Raw genomic sequence first — 25,825 nt, forward strand, 5'->3', positions numbered from 1 at the left:
TATAGAATGTATTTCTAAGTTGAATTCATCTCATTTAGCCAATCATTTGTGTACACCAAACTTTCGTCATTTTAAGACTCAAATTGTTCATAAAAAGATCAACTATCATTTACCCAAGTTAAAAATATTTATTATAAAATAAAATTTTCTTTTTAAAATTTAACAATTTTAACAACTAACTAATGTTAAAATTTAAATTTAATTACAAAAATGAAAATTAACATAATTACGGTGTTTAAGTTAGACTAAAGTGAATGGGAGAGATTATGCGATTTTTTTTTTTTTATATAAATTGATAATACAATTATGTTAAATAATAATAATAATAAATTTAATTTGATTTAGACTTAACTAATAAAAATTTCTCGTTGAACAATTCAAGTTCATCACATATATGGTATTTTTTTAAGTTGAATTCATTTCATTTTAGTCAATTATTTGTGCACACCAATATCTTTACAATTTTATGATTCAAATTACTCATAAAAAATCAATTATCATTTACCAAAACAAAAAACAGACTCACTAACGACCGTTGACGATGCGATTGAAAAAATATCATTGACAATAATTGAAAGAATTGTTTACTTAGTTTTACTAATTTTCACCGCTTAAAAAGATTAAAAATTTGGTTAAATCTTTTTTCAATTTTATCACTTAGAAATTACATATCATATCAATGTCATTGTGGAAAAGAGTTTGAGAATGTGTGGCTAGCTATAAGCCTAAAAGGCTAAGATGAAGTGGTTGAAGTTCATAAATGAAAGGAGAAGGACACGGCCAAGACAATCGTATTTCTTATACACTCAATCCAATATATATATATAATATATTCTAATCCTTGTTTGTTTTTATTAATAACTCCCCTCCTTTCTCATATCACTAAATTTTTAATTAAAATATCTTATATTTAAAACTATTATTATTTATTTTATTTACATATATTAATATCTTTTAAATAAAAAATTATTACCTATTTACAATTTATCACTCATCATTAATTATTTGTTCTCTCTTAATTTTTTTTAAATAACTCCATATGGAACGAGCCCTAAGAGGTACGTACGTATAAGGAATTCATTCACACACATCTCTTTCTACTTAATTATATTTTTTCATGAATGGCGGATGGCCCAATCAATTAAATGTATATATTATTATTATTGGACCACTTTTATTTATATTTCTTTTATCCCCAAACTAAATTAATTTTAATTAACCACACTACTGAGTAACTGCCCGCACCGGCCTTCTCTCTATATAATATATATGTTAATTTTAAGGATAATTAATCTGAAATTATGGCTGATAATTACGTGCTTAATTAACGTCTTTATAATTAAAGTACGTGTTAATTAATATATGTATAATTAAGTGAATAGTGAACCTGCTGAATTAATTATACATTAACTAGCTACTAGTTTTAAGTGAGACATTTACATATTAATAAGATTGGACATGGGACTGATCGATGGAGTGAGTGGCTTCACTCTTATGATCAGTCGCGATAATAATAATTTAATTATTGGACCCATTTTTGGGACATATATATATATATATATACAGAGAGAGATTGCAGAAATGGACAGCTCTTATAACTTTATCCAATTCAATTAGTGCATGCATGTTGCTTCCATTCTAATTAATTAATTAATTCAATACTATATCATATCATTGTTGGGTACTGCCCAAGCTATTTTTGCTACTCGATCTATTTAATCATCTCCTTTTCTTTTCCTTTTTTAACCAATTTTTGTTTTTAAAGATACTCTAAGTATCTCTACCTAATCTATTATTTTTTACATGAAAGAGTTTAGATTAATATTGTTCGGTAAGTTTTATTTTTACATCAGTTTTTTATTTTATTTTATGCAAAATAATGTAACTATATATATATTTCATACTGTAACCAGCTGAACTTATGCCTTGTGGTTACTTGAGAAATGTCACTAAACTCGATAGACGACGACTACACAATATTATCGGGCTTTCAGACAAATCGTTTAATTGGTAATCTACCTAGCTACTGATCTTCTCCTAACAGATGGCCTACACTACATAATGCTAAAATAATTGGGTAGGATATATAGTCCTTCTTTTTCCAAATCCCACAAGTCAAATTAATGTTTTTTTCCGCGTGAAATTGACAAAATGAAACTTAGGAACAACCAATTAAGTTAGGAACTTTAACTTAGTGTACAATTTAAAGAAATTAATTAAACTTAATTAATATACAAAATATTCTAAAATAAATAAATTAAAAAGACTTGACCTTATATACATTCAATTTATTTTACTAATTAATCACTATACAACTAATTTATGCATGTTATTAATTAAAAAAAAAATGAGACATGTAGAGATTTGGCAGATAATATATATATATATATATATATATATTTAGTTGGATTTAAGCTTTTAATATAATCCCTACATAAATCTGTACTCAATGAAACCATAATTTGAATATGTTTTTTTTGAGGTATGAAATAATTGTTTTGAGCTCTCAGCCGGTTTTGGAGGTACGAGATAGATAAATGTCAGTGATCATGAATTAATATGGTGTTTTATTATTAGTTTAATTTTTTAGGGTGCATGGTTATAATGATATGATTGTTTCTTGAATTTATTTATGTTTTAAAATAACTTATCTTTTGATTACAATCTAATTTAAATGATTTAATAATAAATATTTTATTATTTTATCCGGAAATGACAGATAGAAAATACTCATCCATCACTCTCCACCTTATATTTTCAATCATATCTTCCTTGAATAATAAGAAAACATATTGGATCCCATTTCTTGCAACTATTATAAAAATTAAACATATTTATCTAAAAGTAGTTATACAAATGAAGGTGTAATATAAACATATTTAAAAAACGAACACTTATAAAATAATGTATTTTTAATAACAAATGTTTGTATTTTTATATAAATAATAAAACTACATATATAGAAAGTTAATTAAATAAGATGTAAGACCTGTGTGATGGTTACTTCCGAGTTTAATTATTTATAATGCTAAACTCAGCTTATCTTTGATTTTTTTAGAATGGTTGGCTCATAACAAATTCTAGCTAGCTTGACCCGTTACACTAATTCGAAGACAGGGAACCTTCTTTTTCGACTGGTTAATTAATTACTTCATATATTATTTGTTATAATTAATATGGTTGCTACTATTCTTTTCTGGTTTGTGACCTAATTTGTTGAGCTAATTTTTGAAATATAATAATAATAATAATAATGAGTCACAAGAACCAGAGGAGGGAAAAATGATATCATCATTCTCCATTTTATTTCATGAGAGTAATTGAGTTTATGCTGATTAGATAACCATAAAATTAAACATTCTTACTTGTAATAATGATAGCTTGTATGCATGTATATATATCCCGGTAAGAAATTATTCAATCAAATTTCTTATATGGTTAGTTGTTCAAATAAAGTATTATTAGAGTGAGAGATCAATCAATAATATAATGTAGAAAGTATTAGAAGTTATAGTACTATAATAAAAATTAAAAATTATATTTATCGTATTGGTTAGACTTTTTCTATTGGTATAAATACCCTATACAATTTATACATCATATATTTAGTATAAAATTGTAACTAGCCAGTCACTTTATGTACACCACTTTTTTTTATCGCTTAATTTTTATTTGTCCTTATATATACTTTATTAATAATATTATTATATATACCATTTATTAATATTATTATTATATACAATTTATTAATATATAATATACTAATATATTTTATTTTAATATTATTATATATATTAATTTTAATATTATTTTTAAAAATAGTCAAATATTATAATTACAGAATATATCTTTATTATTATAATGATAATTTTATTAATTATTATATTTTAATTAGATTATAAATAATATTGTCAATTATATATATTATTTTTATTTTATTAATAATACTTAAATATTAATTATATAAAAATAATTTTAAATTTATATTTTAACTTTAATTAATTATAAAAATAAAATTATCTTTTAATTAATATACTACATTTTATATTATATATTAAACAAAAAAAATTATAAACTATATATAACTTATATCATTTTTTATAATTTAAACCAGCCACTGACTTATAAAACTTATGTTATCTTTATAATATTTATAAATTTTTCATGTGAATACTCAAAATGTATAAACAAACCAATGCTGCCTAGGACCTCGAGGTTGAGCTAGCTAGCTTACTATTTATGTATATTTTTATTTTAAATAGGCAATTTTAAAAAAATAAAATAAATATTATATAATTTACATTTAAGGGTTACGTACGTACTATAAATAAGTATAGTATCTAATTAAATAACTATAGATAGGGAAGCGTGCACTTGTATTGGGATGAGACGGCTAGACACATGATTATGATTATGATTTAATTAATTAATTAATTAATTAGTGTTAGGATAAGTTTCGCAAACAAATTAATATATAGCACCCAACTTATAGAAGAAAATATATGACTATATATATATATATATATACCAATTAAGATTGTAATGATTTCCCCCGTGAAATTGGGACCCAAAATATATGACCTATATATATATATATATATATATATATATATATATATATATATATATATATATATATATATATATATATATATATATATATATATATATATATGGTAATAAATGAATAATTAGTGGATCGAATTGAACTAATTAGTGGAGTTACAAAAAAATGAAATTATATAATTGGGACACTAGCTAAAATTAATTAACGGAGGGAGGGATCTAGCTAACTAGGTAATTAATAAAAGATAAATGATAATGAGTCAGCTGAGCTGAGCTTGATGATTGACCAGTAATACTTTATTAGCCATGCACTCAAACAAAGTTAATAATAAAAACAATTAGTGAAGAAGAAGAAACAAGATTTGTTTTTTTTAGCTGCATGAATCTCTAATTTTCTTGATCAAAGAAAATATATGCATGTTTGCTTTAATCTAATGATCGATCTAGATAGGGACAGACCCAGAATTTCGAAGTGAAGAGGACTTGAAATAAATTTAGGGTGGACTTAAAATAATAACGAAAAATTTTTGAAAAAAATAAGTATATAAAAGTAAGTTTACCATTTTTTTAATAATTAAATAAGAAAAAATGAATTATATTAATTTTTTTTAAGAAATTAAGGATAATGTCATATTTATATCATAATTTTTTTATTTTTTATTTTTTTTTTCGGGGTGGGCCGAACCCCTACATAGATTCGTCCATATATCTAAATCAATCACTCAGACCCTTAAAACAAACATTAATTTTACTGTCATACTTTTTTCTTTAATTTGGTCAGATAGATATTGATTGACCACTTCTTTTTTTTGCTTGCTTGCTTGCTATCTGAACAAGGGAATCATTTCATTAATTCAAACAGAGAATATTTTTAATATATATAGTTTACTCCAATTCATTCATTCATTCACTTAAAGATATAAGCATTTTTTATTATAATATTATGATAATCTCCCTTTGGTCCAGTCAAAGATGAATTAAATAATAATTAATAATAAATAAAAAAAAAGTGAAAAGAAGCAACCCACCCAGAAGAGAGTCCATTCCTCCCTCTCGTCTCCCAAATCTTTGTTGGCCCCGGCATTGGGGTTTGGGTTAGAGACTCTTCTTCATCACTTTATTCTATTCCCCTTTTTCTTTCTTTCTTTTTAATCTTATTATTTTTTTACCCAGAACAAAGAACACAGAACACATTTCAAGAAAGAGAAAGAGAAAGCCCTTGTTTGTTCTCTCTCTCTCTCTCTCTCTCTCTCTCTCCTTCTCTCCTCTTGTGAATTCATTCATTCTTTCTTGATGAGAGCTCGCTCGATCCCCTCCCAAGTCCCACCATACCGACTCTATTTTGCTGTGGTGCATTGTTGTCTAAACTTAAACTTAAACTTAGAAGGGAAAGGGTTGTGAGGAGGTCTCTCTCTCTAGCTTCCAAGATTTTTGACTTAATACTTTGTGGTCTCACTCAATCAAATAAATCATACCCACCACCAGAGAAGCATGCAGCAGATCATCTCCTGATTTCTTCTTCCCTCCATTAATCCAATCAGTACTACAACTTTCTTTTCTGTGTTTCCAACTCTACTTTCTCCACTTCCTTCCAAATTCAACCCAAACGCTCTGAAAGGACTTGAATGTGCCACTACGTACTCAAACAATGAATCATGGGACTTCAAAGGTTTTCCTCTTCTTCTTTCTAATTAGAGCTTTCAATTTTGTTGAAATTTCACCCATTTCTTTTGCTGATCATTTTATGAAGCTGTCGTCCTGGTCCAAGAAATTGCTTGGGAAATGGTTCAACCTAAACAGCAGAACTGAATGTCAGGGAGAAGATAGTGGTGGTGAGAGAGATTGTTAAGCATTCTCCTTTCTGCTCAGAGATTTCTTTTATGAAATTTTAGGCGTTTTAGCTATCTTTTTATTATTATTATTATTAGGTGGGGATTCGGAATGGAGGAACAACTCTTTAAAGAGAGAAGCATCTAGACTTAAGAAGAAGAAGAGTAGTAGAAGCAGGAATGGCAGAGTTGATCTTGATCATCCCCAAATCATTAACGTTCAGAACTATAGGTTAATTTGGAACCCCCCTCCCCCTTGTTCTTTTTTATTTCTTTTTCATTCCAATTTCTCAGGAATATTTTATTTGCAGCGTCTTTGTAGCTACATGGAATTTGGGTGGGCGATCCCCTTCAAGTAATATGAACCTCGATGATTTCATACATTCAGCACCGCCTGCAGATATATACGTTCTTGGGTATGTATGCAATGAATTATTAATAATTAATTTTACAAATTAATTTCTTTTTTTTTTTATGATGATGATGATAGGTTTCAAGAAATAGTTCCTCTAAACGCCGGCAATATTCTTGGAGCTGAAGACAACGGTCCTGCTAAGAAATGGCTGTCTCTTCTGAGAAGAAGTCTGAATGACCTTCCTGCAGGAATGAATGGCGGTCCGCCATCTCCCACTCCAAATCCCGTGGCGGAATCAGATGCAGACTTTGAAGGGTCAATAAATTATAAGAAATCCTCTTTTTTCCCACGGCGATCATACCAGGAGGCACCGCAGAGAAATCACGATGAATCTGAGCGGCGATACAGCGTTTGCGACAGGGTAATGTTCGGTCAGCAGCAGTCTGCAACAACAACGACGTGTGATCAGGTTGAGTCGACGTGGGGTGATAGGCCGAGTGATTATTCGTCGGGGAGAAGGATGAGTGACTTTTCAAGGTGGGGTTCATCAGACGAGGATTGCAATTACAAGCCTAATTGTGAATATGATTCTCCAAGCACTGTTTTATTCTCCTCGCCAATCATGGAAGATGAATACAGAACGAGACAGTCTAAGTACTGTTTGGTAGCAAGTAAGCAAATGGTTGGAGTTTTTCTCACAGTATGGGTGAGGAGCGAGTTAAGGGAACACGTCACTAACATCAAAGTGTCCTGTGTCGGCAGAGGATTGATGGGTTACCTCGGCAACAAGGTATGTATTATGTGTACACATGTGAGTGAACGAACGAACAAGAAAGAAAGTCATGAATTTGTGTTCAATCCATTTGCTGCAGGGATCCATTTCCATTAGCATGTTAGTTCATCGTACAAGCTTCTGTTTCGTGTGTAGTCACTTGACCTCAGGACAGAAAGAGGGGGATGAGTTACGCAGGAATGCTGATGTTTCGGAGATTCTAAGGAAGACTAGATTTCCGCAAGTTATAAACATGAAAGCAGCAGGGGGGGATATATTAATGAAATCTCCAGAAACAATCCTCGAGCATGAGTAAGTGTTAATTTAAACTTCTTACAGGATTTTGATATTGTGTTGTAATTTAATTATTTTGATGAATCCGCAGTCGAATAATTTGGCTTGGAGATCTGAACTATCGAATAGCACTGTCACAGCGATCAGCTAAGGCGCTTGTTGAGATGCAGAACTGGAGGGGACTGTTAGAAAATGATCAGGTAAGTAACTAACTAGCTAGTAAGTAAATATGCACGGATAGGATAGGATATATTATTGAGAATTGAGTTTGATTTTAGTTAATTAGTTGTTACTTATGCAGCTGAGAATTGAACAAAGACACGGTAGGGTTTTCCAAGGATGGGAAGAAGGGAAGATATACTTTCCACCAACATACAAGTATTCTTACAATTCGGATAGATATTCCGTGGATAATCAACATGTACATCACCACCCAAAACAAAAGCAACGGACACCTGCATGGTATTCAAATGAAATGAAATGAAATGAAATACAAATAATATGTTGTAATTAATTAGGTAGCTTTGTCTGTGTTGTCTCAGGTGTGATAGAATTTTATGGTACGGAGAGGGACTTCATCAACTATCTTATGTCCGGGGAGAATCAAGATTCTCTGATCACAGACCGGTTTATGGCATCTTCTGGGCCGAGGCAGAATATTCAGTATACCAACAACACTCGAGGAAAAGCACAAGCTGTTCAAGTTCTCGGATTGAAGCTGAGGATCTTTTTCCTTATTCAAATGGCTATACTGAACTTTGCTTTTTCTAAACACATACTTAATTAGGTATTTCTTACTTTCTTCCTTATTATTATTATTATTATTCTATTTTGTCTCAAACTAGTTAACTTTTCTTTCTTCAGGTGTACAAACAGTACATATATGGCTGCTTTTCTTCTTCTCCCTGATAAGATGGAATGAGATTATATATATATATATCCTTAATTACCAGTTTGATTCATTAATTCTCCATGAAAGAAAGAAAGAAAGAAAGAAAGAAAGAAAGTGCAGTCAAATTTGGTGTGGAAACTTATAATCTCTCTTTACATTTGTATATTCAGCTTAAATAGACATTTCAACAAGTCACTGAATTCTTGTTTTGTTTTGTTTTGTGGGATTAATGCAGGGTAGCTAAGTTAAGGTAGGAGATTCTTTATTTGTTTGAAACAGCAAGTCCAGGACAACATCAAACAGAGAGACAGAGAGAAAGAGAGGTAGGTTGCCAAAGTAATAATAATCTGGATGGATGGATGGATGGATGGATGGATGGATGGATGGATGGATGCTGCCATTATATTTTAATTTGTTTCAAAAAGAAAGATATATACCTTGATTAGTAGTGTAGTGTAGTGTAGTGTAGTGTTGAACGTTGTTTAATTGCGACAAGCAAGTGAATATTCTTTTTGTTAATTCCTTGCCTCTGTTGGTGGCAATGATTCTACTGAAAAAGATGGTCTTTCTTTCATGATTGGAGATACATAGAGAATAAAATTTATTACAAAAGCAAGAGAAAGAGAAAGCTATATATATATTATGTGCAACAGATCACCTGACAAGTAAGAATATGAGAATAAAAAAATCAATTTTATTTATATATTTCAGATTAATTCCATTTTGCAAGCATTTATTAGAGCTTGTCTGTCAGTCAGTCAGTCATTTAACACACTTGTGGTTGGTTTGTCTCATCGATTCTAGCTAGCTAGGGTAATTTAGGTAAAACTTTACCTAATACACTTTATGATCAGCCTTCTTTCAGGGAAGACAAACAAACTATTAGTTACCAATGGATTGAACTTTGAACAGATATAACATTGAAATCATCATATTCATATTCTTCTCTATATGACCTTTATAATAAATTATCAAAGAAGAAGATAGAAAAGGAATATTCATTCTGTCTTCAAAAGGACAATATAATTAATGTAATTACAAAACATTGCTGAAGCAAATTAAAGCTGATGTGTGAATAATGATGATGCTGGTACGAGATAAGGATCATTAGTTTTTTAATTAATAATAAATGTGTGGAGAAAAGTGATAAATCATGCATGCAGTTTCATTCTTTTATCATAAATAAGCACACGCACGCGCACAGTCTCTCCAAACAAACAGCCATAATTTGAATACTGCAGCTTCTTTTTATCATGCCACATCAAAATTAATACAAAGCAAATGACAGTTTTAGCAGGTTATATTGTTGCTGCTTTTCCATTATAAACAATATATCAACGGGGACAGCAACTAATTAAACCCTAAACATTAATGGTTATATAGTTAATTAATTCCTAGTCAAGAAAATTTAAAATAAATGAGAGAAGAGATTAATGGAAAAAAAAAAAAAGAAGAAGAAGAAAACCTGATTATATATTTGATAAATTTTAATTTAGACAGCAACTACTCCTGTATCTATGTGCAAGGGGACCCCAAAACATAGCAAGGCATTCATTAATGCATACAAGAAAGAAATTAAAACCTATTTTAACAACAATATATATGTGCTTCCATATTGACACATAAATATAATAGCAGATCATTTCTATGCATGCATGCATGCATGCATGATTGTCATCTGTGAATACATAACATATGCAGACTTTCTTCTAATTATTAATTCTTCCATCATGGAATGGAATTCAGATTGTCGTTGCTTTATATATTATGTTATATATCCTGCTCGATGAATCCTCCTGATTCAAACGTTCATTTATATATATATCAGAACTGACATGTGCATATTCTTCTTTTCCATCTGAGGCTGCTTCAAGTTGATCAACAAATTAATAGATAGGATCAAACAATTAATTAGCAGGACAGCGAAAATATCTACTATTGCGAACCTATATATCCCATCAAAAGGGGAAAAGATCAATGATAATCAAATATCCCGTGCATCAAATTTGATCCATTTACAGGGAATAAGAAAGTGCAAAAAGAGGGAGGATACAATATTACAATTTCAAACCTATATATATATATATATATAGTAGCAGCTCCCATCAACAAGCAGCAGCAATGCATGCATGCAAGATCATGTATAATATATGGATTGGGAATTCAACAAATAATTGCACCCTTCTCCTCCTGCGATTATAAACCATTTTCAGGTGGTGGGGTAGTCTGAAGAAGCTTTAATTAATAATATATGTTTAATGTTTAATGACAAGACACCTTATAATAATTAACAAGAGACTTCCCAACCTAATTTGGCAACATATGCCCGACCCGAAGTCATTTTTTATTTTTTATACGCAATATAAAATAAAATGGTAAATTAATTTTAAAATTGTTCAAAGAAAAGAGTACTGAGCTAACATAATAAATTCAATATGAGATAATATCTCTCTCTCTATATATTGTAACAGGAAGGAGGGAGATGTAGTTAATTAATTAATATATATAAAAAATTAAAATGAGGGATGTTTAGAAGAAGAAGAAGAAGAAGAAGAAACTTGAGCAACAAATTCCAGGAGATTCTTGTGAGCAGATTTGATAGCATCATTGAGCAGCACTTGCTTCCATTTCTGGCAATTTCTTTTCATCTCTTCATCTTCCCTCCCCATCATCATCATCACAACATCTATGCATCTATTGTGCGTGGGTACTTTTGGTGATGGGCTACCTGATTGCCTGTTGGTTTCATAATGCTTCGCTTGAATTATATACTCAAAAAATTGCATTCATGTAGGATATCATACTAGTTGAAAATGTTGTGTTAGTGGCTTGTCATGTTTCTGAGTGTTTTTATTGTGACCAAGACCTTTCCTTTCTGGCATTGTCAACAGAACCTCGTGAAGATATTCTCGGCGGCTGTGGGAAGGTAGACACGGTCTTTGTTTTTGACAAGCTTTCTGTTTCTTATATCATGGTCAGAATTTTTTATATGCTGATGATATATAATCTTCAAGATCTGTCTTTTGTCAGTGTTAAGAATATCCGTACCTGTCCGCCTCAGGCACCAAACAACGGGGCATCTCCAGCATCTAGATCAGCAAAGGCGGATATGCCCTTTTTAGCAATAAGGTAGAAAATGTATCTTCATTACTTGTCTTCCCTTTCTTCCTTGGAAATAGTTTATGTAATACTAATACATGTGCTTCTATGGAATACATTGATTAACTCTAAATAAATAATATATTCGTGGGACGCTTAAGGAAGCTCTACTCTTAACACACCTTTTCTTTTTTCTGTAGCTACATGCATTTGTGGAATACGAATCTATGGAGCATGCAGAGAAAGCGGTAATCAGCAGGTGAGGGTGCAAGGACGAGTTCTGGTCATCAACAAAGAGTGAGCAAGCTGCTGGTGTTGGGAATGGGATGAGCATAGCATAGCATAGGAAAAGCCACCTCCTCGTCCTCCTCCTCCAGGGCCTCGCATGCCGGATGGGACTAGTAGAGGGTTCTCCATGGGCAGAGGGAGGGAAGAAGCCCATTTCCATCAATATTGCCTAATGGCTGGCTGGATGGCTGGCTGGCTGAGACATACAAGTACTGTATGTCTGTTGTAGTTACTAGTTAGTGTGGGTCAGTCAGTCTTCTTCTTCTGTTTGTTTTTATTATTATTATTGATAAATAAAGAAGCAACAAGCTTTGCTATTTTTTTCTCCTTTTCTTCAAACATTATTATTATTATTATTTATTATTTATGTGTAGGGCTATCTATCACCATTTCCCCCACTTCAAATTTAAATTTCCTGTAACTCAAATTAATATTGAGTTCATTCATTTTGGGGGGCCGGTTTTAATGAAGTGTGAAAATAACTCATTAATTATTTATTCAAAATGCAAAATTAAATTAATAACCATTTATCTCAACTTCTTTGTAAATTCCGGTTTCCCAAAAATATATATAAAATTAATTACCGTCTGTGTAATATGTATTTCCGCCACATCCAAAAACTTTTTTTTTTTTTTTTCTTTTTTCTCTCTCTTCACGGTCGCATCCACCTGGTTCATCTAATCTCATTGATATTCCAAATTAGCTAGATAGATAGATAGAGAGAGAGATTCAGAGTGTTTTTGTTAGTTATGGCGGAATCGGTTCCAGCAACAAGCGGTATCATTATTGTTTCACCGGCTGTAACATCAGTTGATGCTTCTCCTCCTCCTCCTCCTCCGGCTGCTCGTGGGTTTTTACGTGTTCCTCCCCGTCCAGGCGTAAGAGTGACCTCGGAATTTGACAGCGACAGCTCCAGATTCTTCCACAAGGTTTCCTGCAAGTTGTTTGATAGTCTAGCTAAGTTCAAACTGTCCTTCCAGAACAACGACAAGGGCGAGATTTCCGACCCTTGTTTAGCTTTCACCTCCAAGTATCTTTCTCTGCACTACGATCTTGAATCCCACAATGCCTTTCTCCACTCTTCTTTAAACCTTGTTCCTGGTCTGCATCTTAAAGCGGCTCACGATGTCAAGGTCCTCCTATTCTCTCTCTCTCTCTCTCTCTCTCTCTCTCTCTTCCTTCCTTTCCTTCATTTCTTACTTTAAAACCTACCATTCATTTCTTAACCCTTTTTTTTCTTTTTTTTCTTTTTTGGAAAACTCTATCTATCTAACTATCTATCTACCAACAATTACCAATTCAATATGGGAAACTCAAAAACTTTTACGGATACATCATTATTATTATCACCAGCATGTAGCAGCGGGAGTATTATTGCTTCCTCCAGAATATCTATCCTACACTTCTGATTCCCCTTTTCTTCTAGTTAGATGAATTATTACTGAAGCCAATTAATTATATATAGAGTCTTGTTATCTAATATCAGCTCAATATAACACTTTGTACCAGTGGAAAGCCAAGTCACTGGTGGTAGCATAATTACACTGTTTCACTGGTGATATCTACAATTGTTGACAAGTTGAATGTTATTTAATTTCCAGGCACATCAAGGAGAAGTGACCGTGGTTGCTGATATTGCTGGCCCTGCTTATAAACTTGAACTTTCATCCACAGTTCCAACAGTTGGTATGGTGAGGAAATTCTTTTGCGTTTTGAGAATCATCTAGTAGAACCATTCTTTTTCTGTCAAATCCTTTATTGTGTTGATAAAGGTTTCCCTGATACTAGTAAGATTTTTCTGGTAAGACTTTGATTGCATTCATATCCTCTCTCGCAACTTTACCCTCGTCTTCTGCATTTGATTGTTCTACTTATCCTTCCCTCATCTTTCTTCTCTACCTGTTATGATGCAGCCAAAAGCTACATTCAAGTTTCCACTAGGCGAAGTTTCATTGAATGAGAGAGAGGAAGAGGAAGTAACAAAAACATTATCAGTTAGTGGTACTGCGAAAAGTCACATCTTGAATGGCATTTGTACTGCTCAATACAATGATGAGAGTCTTAATCTGAGATACTTATTTAAGGTAGATTTCTATGAGAAAAAGCGAGCCATTAATACCTTCTTATTGACAAAATGAACTCTCTTCCTTAATTAAGAGAGCATGTTTTTTTTGTTACCTCGATTCCTTCTCCTGGGAAACTTTTGTGTCTTCATAACTTTCAATTTGCACTGTAGGATGAGCAGATGGCCTTTATTCCCAGCATTTCACTGCCTTCAAATGCATTAGCATTTGCTTTCAAAAGGCGGTTTAGTCCATCAGATAAGCTGAGGTCTCTCTCTCACTCTTATCTCAATATATTGTTGCTTTATATATAAGATTCAAATGACATGGTGCATTGATCATTGCGATGGATAGGTATTGTATCAATTGTATGACTATTGACTGAAGTATTATAGTTTGGCCTTAAATTGTTTCTTTCATGAGGGGATAAATCATTAACCTGCTTTATCCTTATAATAACACACTTTTTCGTTGAACAACATTTGTTTTTCTTCCAAATAAACAGCCTCCTTATGAAAACACTGTTCTCTCGTAGTCAATATCAGATAATTTCCAGATGGATATTGTGAAGACATGCTTTTATTGTTTTATATCCATCCAGCTATTGGTATGATTTCAATTCGAACGACTGGAGTGCAGCGTACAAGCATACAGTTGTCAAAGACTACAAATTCAAGGCTGGATATGATTCTAAGGTTCGGCTTGGATGGGCATCTCTTTGGGTTAGTAACTATCTTTTTTTCTGAAATATTTAATTAATTAAATTTTGTTTTCTTGGTTTGTCAATATATTTGTGTTGTGGTGGTTAGGTTGGAGATGAAAGTGGGAAAGCAAAGACGGCTCCCATGAAGATGAAGGTCCAATTCATGCTTCAGGTTCCTCAGGATGATATCAAATCGTCAACCTTAATGTTCCGTGTGAAGAAGAGATGGGATATCTGAATCCTTTGGATTGGTCGGTCGGTTGAATTACCATCTTATAAAGAAGAAGAAGAAGAAGGAGACTTTGTTGTTTAAATCGAATTATGAATTGTCAATCCATGTTTAAGTTTAAGGGAAAAGCCACAAGTGTCCAAATAAAAAGGATTACAAAAAAACATTCATCCTATTATTCCTATAAATTTCAAGTTCATGCTTAGATTAAATTTTCATTTTCTCCCCTTGTAGTGGAACTTGTGGTTGACCGACCGACCAACAGTGTTTTGGATTTGAAGTTAGGATTTGTGTGTGTCTGTATTCTTGGTTCAAAGGGTTCGCTTTAAACTAAAATAATGCAAGCTGTTTGATCTGTGACACAGATCTGGACTCTGCTGTAAACTAAAATAATCTATAATTCAAACATTTTCTTTTACTATTTGAAGAGAAGAGAAGAGAAGAGAAGAGAGATAGAACTATTGATTTCATTAATTTACAATAAGATCTGTTGGATTTTTCAGAGGGTAAATAATATATTCATTAATTTTAAATAAAGATCTGTTTCATTTTATTAGATCACAAAGTTTTGCATTCTTCACATCAGTAATTTCGTATCATTTTTTTAAATAATTTTATCATTTTTAATATATATAAACATTTTAAAAAATTACAAATAAAAAATAATTGAGATGTACTGAGTATTTAAATTTATAATTGAGAAATTCATATTTAATTTGTATATTTTTCAATAGTTTCATAATATTAAACATTAAAGTTTGCTGCATAAGATTTATTTGCGTTTTAAAAATAATAATAACAAATATAATAACGAGTCACAAAAATATTTAATAATTCAAAAATTTTAAATTTATAAAAGATATTAAAAAAAACAAATGGATCTCATTATAATATATTGGGCACAAGTCGGGTCCGGGTATGTCGGTTCGGACTACAAATTTCGGTCCGGACAGATGAAGTACCTGTTTTTCCGGAGCCATTAGGTCCGGTTCGAATAAAATTTGACATGACAAAGCACTACTTTCAAACAGCTTGACATAATAATAAATTTGGATCTGAAAGTAGCTCTGGTTCAGACTAAAGTTCAACTAGGAATTACTCGACCGACCAGCCAGCCAGCCAGCCAACCAAACCAGTTGAGAAAATCTGAAATGTATAATAATCAGAAAAAAGAAATGATAACCTTTTTGTTTGTGTGTATGTAAAATTGTTTTTTTTGGTGGGTAAAGCCTAAGCCTTTACGATAAAACGAAAATCCCAATAAAAGAGAGAAAGAAAGAAAGATAGCCCTTTTCCTTCCTTACACCATCCATGTCCTCCTCCTCCTCCTCCGTGTTCCCCTTCTCTTCTTCTTCTCCTCGCTTTCTTTACCAGAAAAGAAAATAGACAAAGGCCATAAAAGAGGAATTAGAGAGGAGGGTTGGCTGGTTCTGCCTGCGATTCCAAATATCTATCCACTGGAGAGCTTTGAAACTGAGTAAGAGATAGAGGAGTGCTAAAAAAAAAAACCCCAAAACAAAAGAAAAGGATAATAAACCTTGGGGGGGCGCCTTTGAGTTAAGAGAGAGAGAGAGAATGGCAACAATCACCCATATGCGGCTAGTAGTAGTGTGGCCTCTTCCATCTGTATTCTGCCCCCCTGCTCATTTCTTTAGCGTTGTTCACCACGCTGCTGCCCCCCCGAAGCCATTCTTACACAACTCACCTGTTGCTGCTGCCTCATCACCATTCTATCAACCCTACAGAAGAAGAAGAACAAGTGCTAGACCCTTTTATACTCTGTCCAATCCATCTTCAACGGAAGCGGCGGCGGCGGTATGTTTCTCTCTTCAATTAATCTCTCTCCTCCTCCCTCTAGTAGTAGCAGTATTCCACTCCATTCCATTCCATTCCATTTGATTTGATTTGCAACGATTTCAGATAGAAACAAGATTTGGCTCTTCTTTCTATGCTTCCAAGTTCCATTTACTAGTATCACATTCTGACTCTTGGTTCACACTACATTATCCCAGTGATTTGTCTTTTGTATGTTACAATTGGATTCTTTCTTACTAATCTCTTGAAATGGAATTCGCAAGGTCAAGGGGATTGATTGATTGATTGTCAATAAGATAGATGCCTGCCTACTTTTGAATTGTTATGTTTCATTTCACCACAAACTTCTGTTTTTATGCGCTAGTATAGTGGCTTTCTGGAAATAGCAAAAGAAATGAGGAGATAGACGGGTTGTTGAATGATGAGGAGGAGGAAGAAGCAGGAATTCAGATGTTTGGTTCTGATGAAGAAATTACCACTCAGATTCCAACCCAAGCCCAGTCTGTTGTAAAAGGTTCTGGGGACATTCTAGTTGCAGAATATAAGCCTGCCCCAGATGTAGATTACATTCAGGTCTCTCTACTCTTTAACTGTAAGAAAAAAACACTCAAACGTGAATGCAATTTTAACTGTTTATGGCCTTCTCTAGGAATTACTCGCAATTCAACAGCAAGGACCGAGATCAATTGGCTTTTTTGGGACACGCAATATGGGATTTATGCACCAAGAACTTATTGAGATTCTCAGCTATGCAATGGTCATAACGGTATTATAACTTTTTTCATCTCACTAATTTGTGCTTCCTGAATGAAGTTGCTGTTGGATGTAATAACCTGAATGAAGTTAAACATCTACAGAAAAACCACATTTTTACATCAGGTGCATCAGGGACTAATGCAGCCGTCATAAGAGGTGCCTTAAGAGCAGAGAAGCCCGAACTCCTTACTGTTATACTGCCCCAGAGTTTGAAAAAGCAGCCTCCTGAGAGTCAGGAACTGCTGGCAAAAGTAAGAGTTCAGACTTATGCTTAAAGTACTCTTATGTTAGTTATTTCAGTTCGAATCTGAGTGAGTGTACTTTATGGTTCTTTTGTTGAAGGTAAAATACATTGTGGAGAAACCCGAAAACGATCACCTTCCTTTGATAGAAGCAAGCAGGTCAGTCCTACTAAATGGCCTACATGGTTTATTTCTCATACACTTTCACATTCCCTTACATGGAGCTGTACATAATTAAGGACGACTATGTATTAGTTCCTTTTTCTTTCCAAATATAGATTTGGATTTTTTTTATTCCTTTGAAATCCACTATTTGTTTTGTTTGTCTATTTTGTCACTCACTTGGAGGAGGAAACCATTAAACTATGTGTGAATCCATATGATAACACAATACAAATTCAAAGGTTTCATCTATCGTTGCTATACTTTATTTGAAGGTAAAGTAGTCGCCCACGTAGGAATAACAAATATGACATTGATTTCAGGGACAGTTCTCATTGATGAGCTTGCTTATATGCATATGATATATTTAAGGTTACAGTACATGGCTTCTAAAGAGAAGAAAATGAATTTTTGTTGATCTGATATCTTGTGTGTGTGTAATGGATTTTGCAGGCTATGTAACATGGACATCATTTCACGTGTTCAACAAGTGATATGTTTTGCATTCCATGACAGTCGATTGCTGATGGAAACATGCCAAGAAGCCAAGAATCTGAGAAAGATTGTGACACTGTTCTACTTAGATTAATCAGGGGGCCAGCAGCACTTTTCTTTATTTTTTAAACTCATTTCTATCATCATCTTCTTCTGTTTATATACATTTGTTCAAGGATGCCCCTTGGCGTTTCGAGTTCTCCTTTAGTAAAGTCATGTACAGATTCAAACTGTCTGAGGGAAACGCTAGCCAGAAAAATTCACTTGAGACAGATATTGTTAATGTCTTTTATGCAATTGTTCATTTATAGAGATTAATTTAGAGAATCTGATAGAATATATTTGGATTTGCATGATTAAAATTGAAATTAAATTACAATTTTTATAATTTTATGATTGAGAAATCATAGAATTGAAATTTTCATGTGGGGAAGGACAAAATTGAAACTTATAAATTAAATTCATTTGAATTTATAATATTCTTGTTTAAGTCATCAAATTTGAAATTAGTCTCCCAATTCTAATCCCATCCAAACTAAACATGGAGTCTTATGTAATTTTATGACTTGTCCAGTAAAATACGATTGAAATGAGATTAATTTATTAGCATATATATTATATGAAAATCTTCAATTATTGATATATATATATATATAATAAAGAAAGAGAGAGATCTATTTGAAACATTTAGCAATCCAATATTCTATAATCATATGCTAGTTGTTTTACAGGAATATATGTGGAAATTCAATAAATTTATGTTACTAGACTTATAATCCCCTGGATGATCACAATGACCCATAAACTCTAAAGAAAAAGAAAAAGAAAATAATAATAATAATAAAAGAGAATGAACCTATCTCCAAAGCTAATCTCATGTTTTTTCTTTCTTTTTGCCACCAGCAACTCAAAGAAGACAAGAATATGTTGTATGGGACTTCCATTTTCCAATTATAATATGGATATGGAATAAAAAATCTTGGAACGGATGGCTGGCAACATCAATAATCATCGTCAGAATAGTTGCCATCATCATCTTCATCTGGTTCATAGATCTGATATTCCTCATCACTATTGTCACCTGCTTGTAAATTTAGTCCGCTGTTTCCCAGATCACTTGAAGGGGGGAAGCTACCAAAAAGCTCTTGCAAGTAGTTCCTGGATATGCTCTCATTATCCACCACATCTGTGTGTGATATATAGGAAACTCTATCTCTAGTAAACGGGGATATACAAGTGTATTCTCTATTGCAATTTACAATTATCATGTTTATTTTCCCTGCCATTCATATTTAAATGAAATGTGTGTTCACTATTAATATGGATTTACTAGATTATATTAGGCATTGGTCAATGCAATAACATTTTAGAAAAAACTGAGAAACATGAATCATGTTGGAAAAGTAAATAACAGATGAATATATTATTAAGACAAGAAATATGAGAAACAACTTCAAGGATACGTGAGTTCCCTTGTTGAGTGGCGTGGTTGATCCTATCAGCCTACACACAATGTATAACACCCCGCTTAATTCAATTATCAAATTTCAATACATACAAAGAAATAAATAAGCTGAAAATATACCAGGTTCAATTCCTCATATGGGTCCAACCCATCTTCAACATTGTCAAAATCGACTTCTTCTTCCTCTTCTTCTTCTTCATCGTCATCATCATCGCCATCATCCTCTTCTTCTTCGTTTGCTTCCTCCTTGTCTCCGTTATCTACAACTTCTGCACCATAATGAAAAATGGAATAATCACTACACACTCATATGTGCATGCAACTTAGAGGTCACTCTGAGATACATATATGAAGATTACAGTCAGCTTACCTGTGTTGCTAATCTTTTGTCCTTCACCACTCACCCTGCCCTTGACATGAATCTGCCTTCTTTTGGACTTTGCAAAATGATCAGACTTAAACTTCAGCAAGGATTCTGCACCAGCTTTAGGGTAGACGGATAAGAATCTCACTGCAATTTTTAACCTTAACAACTTCATGGAACTTGCCGAGAACCATCCCGTTGCTAACTGCAAACAGTAATATCAAGTTTAATATCATCTAACTTCATTATGCAATGTATATACATACTGTTCTCCCTTTTCAACTTACACTGCAGATTTTTTGCTTAGCAGGTTTTCCAATTTCCTTTTGGATAAAATCGTCTTTAAGTTCATCAAGTTGTAAATAAATTTGGCACTTGAAAGGGAAGACCTGAAATGCACATATATCTTCCCATCGAAGCTTCGTCCTGAACCAAACAGAAAGCAAAACAAAAATTGTCAAGAACTAATATCAACAGAGCAAAAAACTAGACAAAAAGGGTACTTGTGGTGAGGAACTTACCCAGTGTCTACATTAGCATCACAATAGCTTCTCAATGATGGTGGGACTCGAAAGTCGATTCTTTGATATCTGTTCAAGAATTGAAATGAGTGATCGTGAACGTGAACTAAAGGTTGATGGACTTATAACTGCAACAAAAACTCACATTCGAGATTCAGGGTCTTTGCGGGGATCATATGCTTTTCTGATCCAGAACCTTTGAAATGGTCCGTTTGAAAAGTAATATGCTACTCTGAAAAGAAGCCTGCAAATAAAATGAACAAAAACATCTTACATCTATCTATCTATATAAGCTCCTGTTTACTCAATATCAACTTTCAAGAACGTCAAGCCATGGGAAAGCAGAGACCAACCTTCTTAGAATGTGGCCACGAAACTGAAGGCCTTTCTCAAGCAAGCGAGCAATCAAAGACTCTTTGATCCAGATGGGACGCTCTTCAAACAATGTACTTACGATCATTTGCCAGTTCCATTGTTCAGAATCCTTGGATATGTACTTCTCCCAATATACTATTGATGGAACATGTAAGAAAGTTAAAGAGTAAACAAAACCCGAACCTCGTAATTAATAAACACAAATCGCATGAGTAAGAACATGTTTGATGATGTAGTTTTGTTTTTTTAAATGACAGTCTCCCATTATAGGAAATACTAGAAGGAAATAAATCCAACCAAAAGAGTTTAAGCCAGGAATCAAATCTAACATTATACAAAACAAAAAAAAGAAGGATATCTTTAATGTTAAAATCAATTGCAAGACTTGGCTCAATCTCCATCTGCATAGAAAAGTAGAGACTTTAATTAGTTTTATTTTATTTTATTATGAACATAAAGAAAAGAAAAAGAAAAAGTGTTACATACCTCCCAACGTTGCTGAACAACTGATTCTTGTTTCTTCTTTGCACTGAGAGTTAAAGATGGTTTTAACCTGAAGCGTAAGGAGCAACTCTAAGAATTCAGGCTTAAAGAAGTTTGTAAGATGTAGCCAACCATTATTTCTAAAAGGACCGAGTAGACAAGATATACCAAGTTTTGAGTATCTTACACTATATTGTCGGGCATATCCTTAATTGAGAAAAGAGGTGGGACGAGAATCAACAAATCATCTTGATCGACATCCATGAGACCATGCCTCTCTACACCCCATCAATGTAAGAGAATAACTTAAGAGCAAAAAAAACATCAACTTTTTGTTTTCCTTAAAATAAAAAAATGAACTAACCAAGTTTTGGCTGTATATCTTCCCAGCTTCTCTTCTTTTTGCGAGCCTCGTCAGCATGGAGAGCAAGAACATGCTGGTAGTCTACCATTCCTTTGGAGATGAAAAGATAATTGAATTAATTATCCAAGCAAGCAAGCAAGCAAGCGAGCAAGATGCATTAAATTAATAGGAACTGACCATCGAATTGATAAGCCTCTGAGACCTGGGCAACTATATCAGCAGAAAGATGTTCCTCCTGCACACTCTTTTCTTTATCATCTGTTGCAGCAGCAGCAGCAGCAGCAGCAGCAGCAGCAGCAAGTGATTCAGTTTGGTTTGGATTAACTTCTCCCTGGTCAGTAGCATTGGTATGATTAGGAGGAGGAGCCTTCTCCTTCTCCTCCTGGTTTTGATATTTTCTTCTTCTTCTGGATATCTTGAGTAGAAAATTGTTGCAGCGTCGAAGTGTCCCAAAGGCTGGATGAGAATAAGGATCCTCAGGACGAAAACGGAGTTCAAGCCTATTTGTCGGAGAGCTACGAGCCTGCAAATAATAATAATGATAATAATAAAGATGAGAGTGTATCCTTGTCTTCTTTTCCTCCGATGAAACAAACAAACAAACAAACAAACAAACAAACAAAAGGCTAGGTCTAAAATGAAAAATGATTACCTTGATAATCCCCTGAGTCCCTCCAAGAGTCTGAATAGCACGGTGAATAGATGAAGGGTAACCAGGATAATGGACTGCAAACGCCTCAGAAGAAGTTGGCAACGTTCCGGAAACTGATCCATCCTTGATCAACCCCATACCAGATTTTGATTTTGATTTTGATTTTGTGGAAGAATCACCTCCTCCTCCTCCTCCTCCTCCGCACAACAGTAGTAAACACAGTTTATATATATTGCTTCTGTTCAATCAACTATATATGTATATCAGAGTGAGTGGCCATGATTCGTTAACTCGAGAGGAGTTAAAGAGATTTCTCAGGGAGGGAGAAGAGAAGAGAAGAGAAGAACAAAACAGAACAGCCGACGAATAATTTGGGACTTTCAACTTAATTAATTTGAAGAAGAAGAAGAACTCTCGGTATATATATATATATATATATATATATATATATATATATATATATATATATATATATATATATATATATATATATATATATATCATTAATTTAATATAATTTTAATTTTGAAAATACTAAAATTTAATATATTAAAATAAAATATAATTTAATAGAATTTTAATTTTGAAAATACTAAAATTTAATATATTATATATATATTTTTTTTCACAATAAAGTATAAAATAAAAAATAAATATAAAAAATCCAAAGATTGAGCTTTTTCTGTTCCCAATCGATTGATATGATGAGATAAACCCTAACTAAACCAACCCATTTTCGCGGGGGGCGGCGTTGGTTCTTAATTGATTGATGAATGAACATTTATTTATGCAACCCTTGGAGGAGTAGGATAGGGCAATTGCGTTCGTTGTTGCCGCCCTTCAGTTTGGGTGGTGGTGGTGGTGGTGGTGGTGCATATTCACTCGCCTGTTTCGTTCAACTGCTCAAAACCAACTCACAGATACACTGCCGATCTTGCTCAAAGGCTTCTCCTCAAAGTTATATCCATCACCATCAGCCAGAAAAAGAAGAAGAAGAAGAAGAAGCTCACAAACAAAACAATAAGATGACGACGAAGAAGAACAAAACAGAACAGCAGCAGACCGGTCGTGAGAGACAAGATGACGACTTTAAATCAAATCCAAAACTCAATCAACTTCAACACCTCATACACTCCCACTCCGATCCTTCTGGTCTTGCAATTCTTCTATCCACTTCACCTATTTGGAGGGGTTTTAGCTTTTCATTTCTAATTCCACTTCACTCTTCTTAAATATGTTATCTCAACATAACATCTCAGGTGGTTGGGAGAAATGCTGGGAGCAACAAGTGACCCCATGGGATTTGGGACAGCCAACTCCAGTTATGCTTCATCTTCATCAGATGGGTATGCTTCCTAAGGGCAGGCTTTTGGTGCCTGGATGTGGCAGCGTAAGTCTGTCTGTCTGTCTGCGGCTTTATTATTATTATTATTATGCTTATTTATTTACAAGCTTTTCATTTTCGTTAAAAAAAAAACGCTATATATTAATTAAGGAACATCTTTTCTCCTATGATGAAATGGTCCTCAAAAATAACTAAATGATTAGTCTACATCTGGCAGGGTCGTGATGTTACAGCCATTGCCAGCCCTGACCGCTATGTTGTGGGGATAGATATTTCAGACAAAGCAATTAAGAAAGCAATTGAGGTTAAGTGAATACATTGCTTGCTTTCACTTTGATTCTTCAAATGGAAGTCGACTTATGCTTGATTTTGTGGTCAAGCACTTTCTGTTGATTCCTATCCTAAAACACTTGAAATACAATTGCAGATATGCGCAATAGATGATCTTGTCAGTGTATACAACTGAAAATATTGGTTTTAGAGAGATTTCCTTATAATAAAGCGAATGTGAACATTTTAATCATGAGGCTATTGCTTATACTCTCTCTCAAGTCTTGATGATATCTTGGATTGATTATATTTTCTTGCCCGTGTCAGCTGTCAACCTCATCACCAAATGTTGATTGCTTTACTTTTTTAAAAGAAGACTTCTTTTCCTGGCAACCAGACGAGTTATTTGATCTCATCTTCGACTATACGTAAGTTTCTGACGATCTCGGTTGTACTTATCATGTATAAATAAGAGATTTCATGTTGATGTTCAAAAGTTATTTTGCAGCTTCTTTTGTGCTATTGAGCCCAATAAGAGACTAGCCTGGGCAAGCCGAATGAGAGATCTACTTAAACCAGAGGGGGAGCTCATAACATTGATGTTTCCAGTTAGGACAATCTTCATTCTACGTTTCTTCACTTTTAAATAATTTTTATATATTTGAGGAGGTTCACTAAAAAAATTATTTCCCAATACACAACAATACCAAGTACTTAGAGAAGCAACAGATGAATGAACACACAAAATAGATACTCCAGATGAGTGGCTTACTTCGAAAGAGTTGTTTAAAACACTATGTTTTTGGTGAATGTGTACACAGATTAGTGATCACGTCGGTGGACCACCATATAAAGTATCCGTTGCAGAGTAATTATCGACATTTTCTCCCTTTGATTTCATGCATGCTATTATCTTTGTCTGGATCGAGCTTATGATTATTAATAATCTCCGGTAATGCAGTTATGAAGAGGCGCTACTCCCCATGGGGTTCAAGGCAACTTGTATCATGGAAAACGAGCTGGCCATTGGATCACGCAAGGTATGTAGTGTAGAGATCATTACTAGAAAAAAGAACAGCATAATATTTACCTACCATGTGCAGCAGCAGCAGCAGCAGCAGCATCATATATAAAGATGAAAAGTTGGATCTATATTTTTGGTTTCCTTCTCAGGGAAGAGAGAAGATTGGTTGGTGGAAGAAGTCCGGTGGCCTTTCATTCCTGTGAAGATACAAATACAAATCATTTGAACAATGGTCAACATAATTATAATTGTAGCAATCTTATACAATTACAATTTTTTTGTACTTTTAGTGAGACCCCTATAAAAAATTTATAATATGTAATGTTGGTTGGTATTTATAGATATTGCTTCTCAATGAGATATGGAAATGAATGAATGAATGAATGAATGGGAAGCAAAATT

At 33.2% G+C, this 25,825-nt stretch overlaps 6 protein-coding genes across 10 annotated transcripts; 5 read left to right on the plus strand and 1 right to left on the minus strand.

The window, feature by feature from the left end:
- The first annotated feature begins 5,750 nt into the window (after positions 1-5,750).
- Positions 5,751-9,046, plus strand: LOC124916670 (type IV inositol polyphosphate 5-phosphatase 7-like). Of its 3 annotated transcripts, none has more exons than XM_047457419.1 (10): positions 5,751-6,235; positions 6,317-6,410; positions 6,495-6,627; positions 6,707-6,811; positions 6,886-7,540; positions 7,623-7,834; positions 7,908-8,016; positions 8,118-8,278; positions 8,359-8,603; positions 8,944-9,046. In XM_047457419.1, the coding sequence occupies exons 1-9, from the start codon at positions 6,215-6,217 to the stop codon at positions 8,585-8,587; spliced, it is 1,719 nt and encodes a 572-aa protein (XP_047313375.1). In that variant the 5' UTR covers positions 5,751-6,214; the 3' UTR covers positions 8,588-8,603; positions 8,944-9,046. The 3 variants fall into 3 exon arrangements, with proteins under 3 accessions (XP_047313375.1, XP_047313374.1, XP_047313376.1); XM_047457418.1 differs by lacking the exon at positions 8,944-9,046 and adding an exon at positions 8,681-8,844; XM_047457420.1 differs by lacking the exon at positions 8,944-9,046 and adding an exon at positions 8,681-8,844 and having other exon boundaries at positions 6,317-6,398.
- A 2,359-nt stretch (positions 9,047-11,405) lies between these two features.
- Positions 11,406-12,718, plus strand: LOC124915697 (la-related protein 6B-like). Its single transcript, XM_047456461.1, has 3 exons — positions 11,406-11,634; positions 11,739-11,837; positions 12,008-12,718. The coding sequence occupies exons 1-3, from the start codon at positions 11,543-11,545 to the stop codon at positions 12,057-12,059; spliced, it is 243 nt and encodes an 80-aa protein (XP_047312417.1). The 5' UTR covers positions 11,406-11,542; the 3' UTR covers positions 12,060-12,718.
- Positions 12,719-12,756: 38 nt separating this feature from the next.
- On the plus strand, positions 12,757-15,290 carry LOC124915696 (outer envelope pore protein 37, chloroplastic). Its single transcript, XM_047456460.1, has 6 exons — positions 12,757-13,228; positions 13,697-13,786; positions 14,009-14,179; positions 14,332-14,426; positions 14,760-14,880; positions 14,968-15,290. The coding sequence occupies exons 1-6, from the start codon at positions 12,845-12,847 to the stop codon at positions 15,097-15,099; spliced, it is 993 nt and encodes a 330-aa protein (XP_047312416.1). The 5' UTR covers positions 12,757-12,844; the 3' UTR covers positions 15,100-15,290.
- Positions 15,291-16,371: 1,081 nt separating this feature from the next.
- On the plus strand, positions 16,372-18,881 carry LOC124916667. The gene is made up of 6 exons (XM_047457415.1): positions 16,372-16,905; positions 17,275-17,478; positions 17,555-17,671; positions 17,763-17,912; positions 18,004-18,062; positions 18,519-18,881. Exons 1-6 carry the CDS (start codon positions 16,666-16,668, stop codon positions 18,652-18,654), a joined length of 906 nt encoding a protein of 301 aa, XP_047313371.1. The 5' UTR covers positions 16,372-16,665; the 3' UTR covers positions 18,655-18,881.
- A 336-nt stretch (positions 18,882-19,217) lies between these two features.
- Positions 19,218-25,521, minus strand: LOC124914557 (general transcription factor 3C polypeptide 5-like). 3 transcript variants are annotated; one of them, XM_047455136.1, is made up of 14 exons: positions 25,499-25,521; positions 22,310-22,431; positions 22,133-22,222; positions 21,956-22,046; positions 21,772-21,838; positions 21,644-21,686; positions 21,264-21,435; positions 21,056-21,154; positions 20,911-20,979; positions 20,677-20,815; positions 20,396-20,594; positions 20,146-20,294; positions 20,024-20,063; positions 19,218-19,746 (listed from the first exon to the last, which is right to left on the minus strand). In XM_047455136.1, exons 3-14 carry the CDS (start codon positions 22,218-22,220, stop codon positions 19,562-19,564), a joined length of 1,341 nt encoding a protein of 446 aa, XP_047311092.1. In that variant the 5' UTR covers positions 22,221-22,222; positions 22,310-22,431; positions 25,499-25,521; the 3' UTR covers positions 19,218-19,561. The 3 variants fall into 3 exon arrangements, with proteins under 3 accessions (XP_047311092.1, XP_047311091.1, XP_047311090.1); XM_047455135.1 differs by lacking the exon at positions 25,499-25,521 and adding an exon at positions 22,785-23,163 and having other exon boundaries at positions 20,146-20,291; positions 22,310-22,655; XM_047455134.1 differs by lacking the exon at positions 25,499-25,521 and adding an exon at positions 22,785-23,163 and having other exon boundaries at positions 22,310-22,655.
- On the plus strand, positions 23,480-25,784 carry LOC124914560 (probable thiol methyltransferase 2). Its single transcript, XM_047455138.1, has 8 exons — positions 23,480-23,936; positions 24,044-24,174; positions 24,347-24,433; positions 24,727-24,827; positions 24,908-25,007; positions 25,221-25,267; positions 25,361-25,439; positions 25,573-25,784. Exons 1-8 carry the CDS (start codon positions 23,558-23,560, stop codon positions 25,624-25,626), a joined length of 978 nt encoding a protein of 325 aa, XP_047311094.1. The 5' UTR covers positions 23,480-23,557; the 3' UTR covers positions 25,627-25,784.
- The last annotated feature ends 41 nt before the right edge of the window (positions 25,785-25,825 follow it).

Source organism: Impatiens glandulifera, chromosome 9 (assembly GCF_907164915.1).
Source record: "Impatiens glandulifera chromosome 9, dImpGla2.1, whole genome shotgun sequence".
Lineage (NCBI taxonomy): Eukaryota > Viridiplantae > Streptophyta > Magnoliopsida > Ericales > Balsaminaceae > Impatiens > Impatiens glandulifera.

Coding starts and splice junctions, on each gene's coding strand:
- LOC124916670 (XM_047457419.1), top strand. CDS start 6,215: ATGAATCATGGGACTTCAAAG. Junction 7,541..7,622: donor TGGGTTACCTCGGCAACAAG/GTATGTATTATG, acceptor CATTTGCTGCAG/GGATCCATTTCCATTAGCAT. Junction 7,835..7,907: donor GAAACAATCCTCGAGCATGA/GTAAGTGTTAAT, acceptor ATGAATCCGCAG/TCGAATAATTTGGCTTGGAG.
- LOC124915697 (XM_047456461.1), top strand. CDS start 11,543: ATGTTTCTGAGTGTTTTTATTGTGACCAAGACCTTTCCTTTCTGGCAT. Junction 11,635..11,738: donor TTCTCGGCGGCTGTGGGAAG/GTAGACACGGTC, acceptor GTCTTTTGTCAG/TGTTAAGAATATCCGTACCT. Junction 11,838..12,007: donor ATGCCCTTTTTAGCAATAAG/GTAGAAAATGTA, acceptor TTTTTTCTGTAG/CTACATGCATTTGTGGAATA.
- LOC124915696 (XM_047456460.1), top strand. CDS start 12,845: ATGGCGGAATCGGTTCCAGCAACAAGCGGTATCATTATTGTTTCACCG. Junction 13,229..13,696: donor AAGCGGCTCACGATGTCAAG/GTCCTCCTATTC, acceptor TTTAATTTCCAG/GCACATCAAGGAGAAGTGAC. Junction 14,180..14,331: donor ATCTGAGATACTTATTTAAG/GTAGATTTCTAT, acceptor TTTGCACTGTAG/GATGAGCAGATGGCCTTTAT.
- LOC124916667 (XM_047457415.1), top strand. CDS start 16,666: ATGGCAACAATCACCCATATGCGGCTAGTAGTAGTGTGGCCTCTTCCA. Junction 16,906..17,274: donor CAACGGAAGCGGCGGCGGCG/GTATGTTTCTCT, acceptor GCGCTAGTATAG/TGGCTTTCTGGAAATAGCAA. Junction 18,063..18,518: donor CCTTTGATAGAAGCAAGCAG/GTCAGTCCTACT, acceptor TGGATTTTGCAG/GCTATGTAACATGGACATCA.
- LOC124914557 (XM_047455134.1), bottom strand. CDS start 22,922: ATGGGGTTGATCAAGGATGGATCAGTTTCCGGAACGTTGCCAACTTCT. Junction 22,047..22,132: donor AGATATACAGCCAAAACTTG/GTTAGTTCATTT, acceptor GATGGGGTGTAG/AGAGGCATGGTCTCATGGAT. Junction 20,595..20,676: donor CTAAGCAAAAAATCTGCAGT/GTAAGTTGAAAA, acceptor TACTGTTTGCAG/TTAGCAACGGGATGGTTCTC.
- LOC124914560 (XM_047455138.1), top strand. CDS start 23,558: ATGAACATTTATTTATGCAACCCTTGGAGGAGTAGGATAGGGCAATTG. Junction 23,937..24,043: donor CTCCCACTCCGATCCTTCTG/GTCTTGCAATTC, acceptor ATAACATCTCAG/GTGGTTGGGAGAAATGCTGG. Junction 24,828..24,907: donor GATCTCATCTTCGACTATAC/GTAAGTTTCTGA, acceptor GTTATTTTGCAG/CTTCTTTTGTGCTATTGAGC.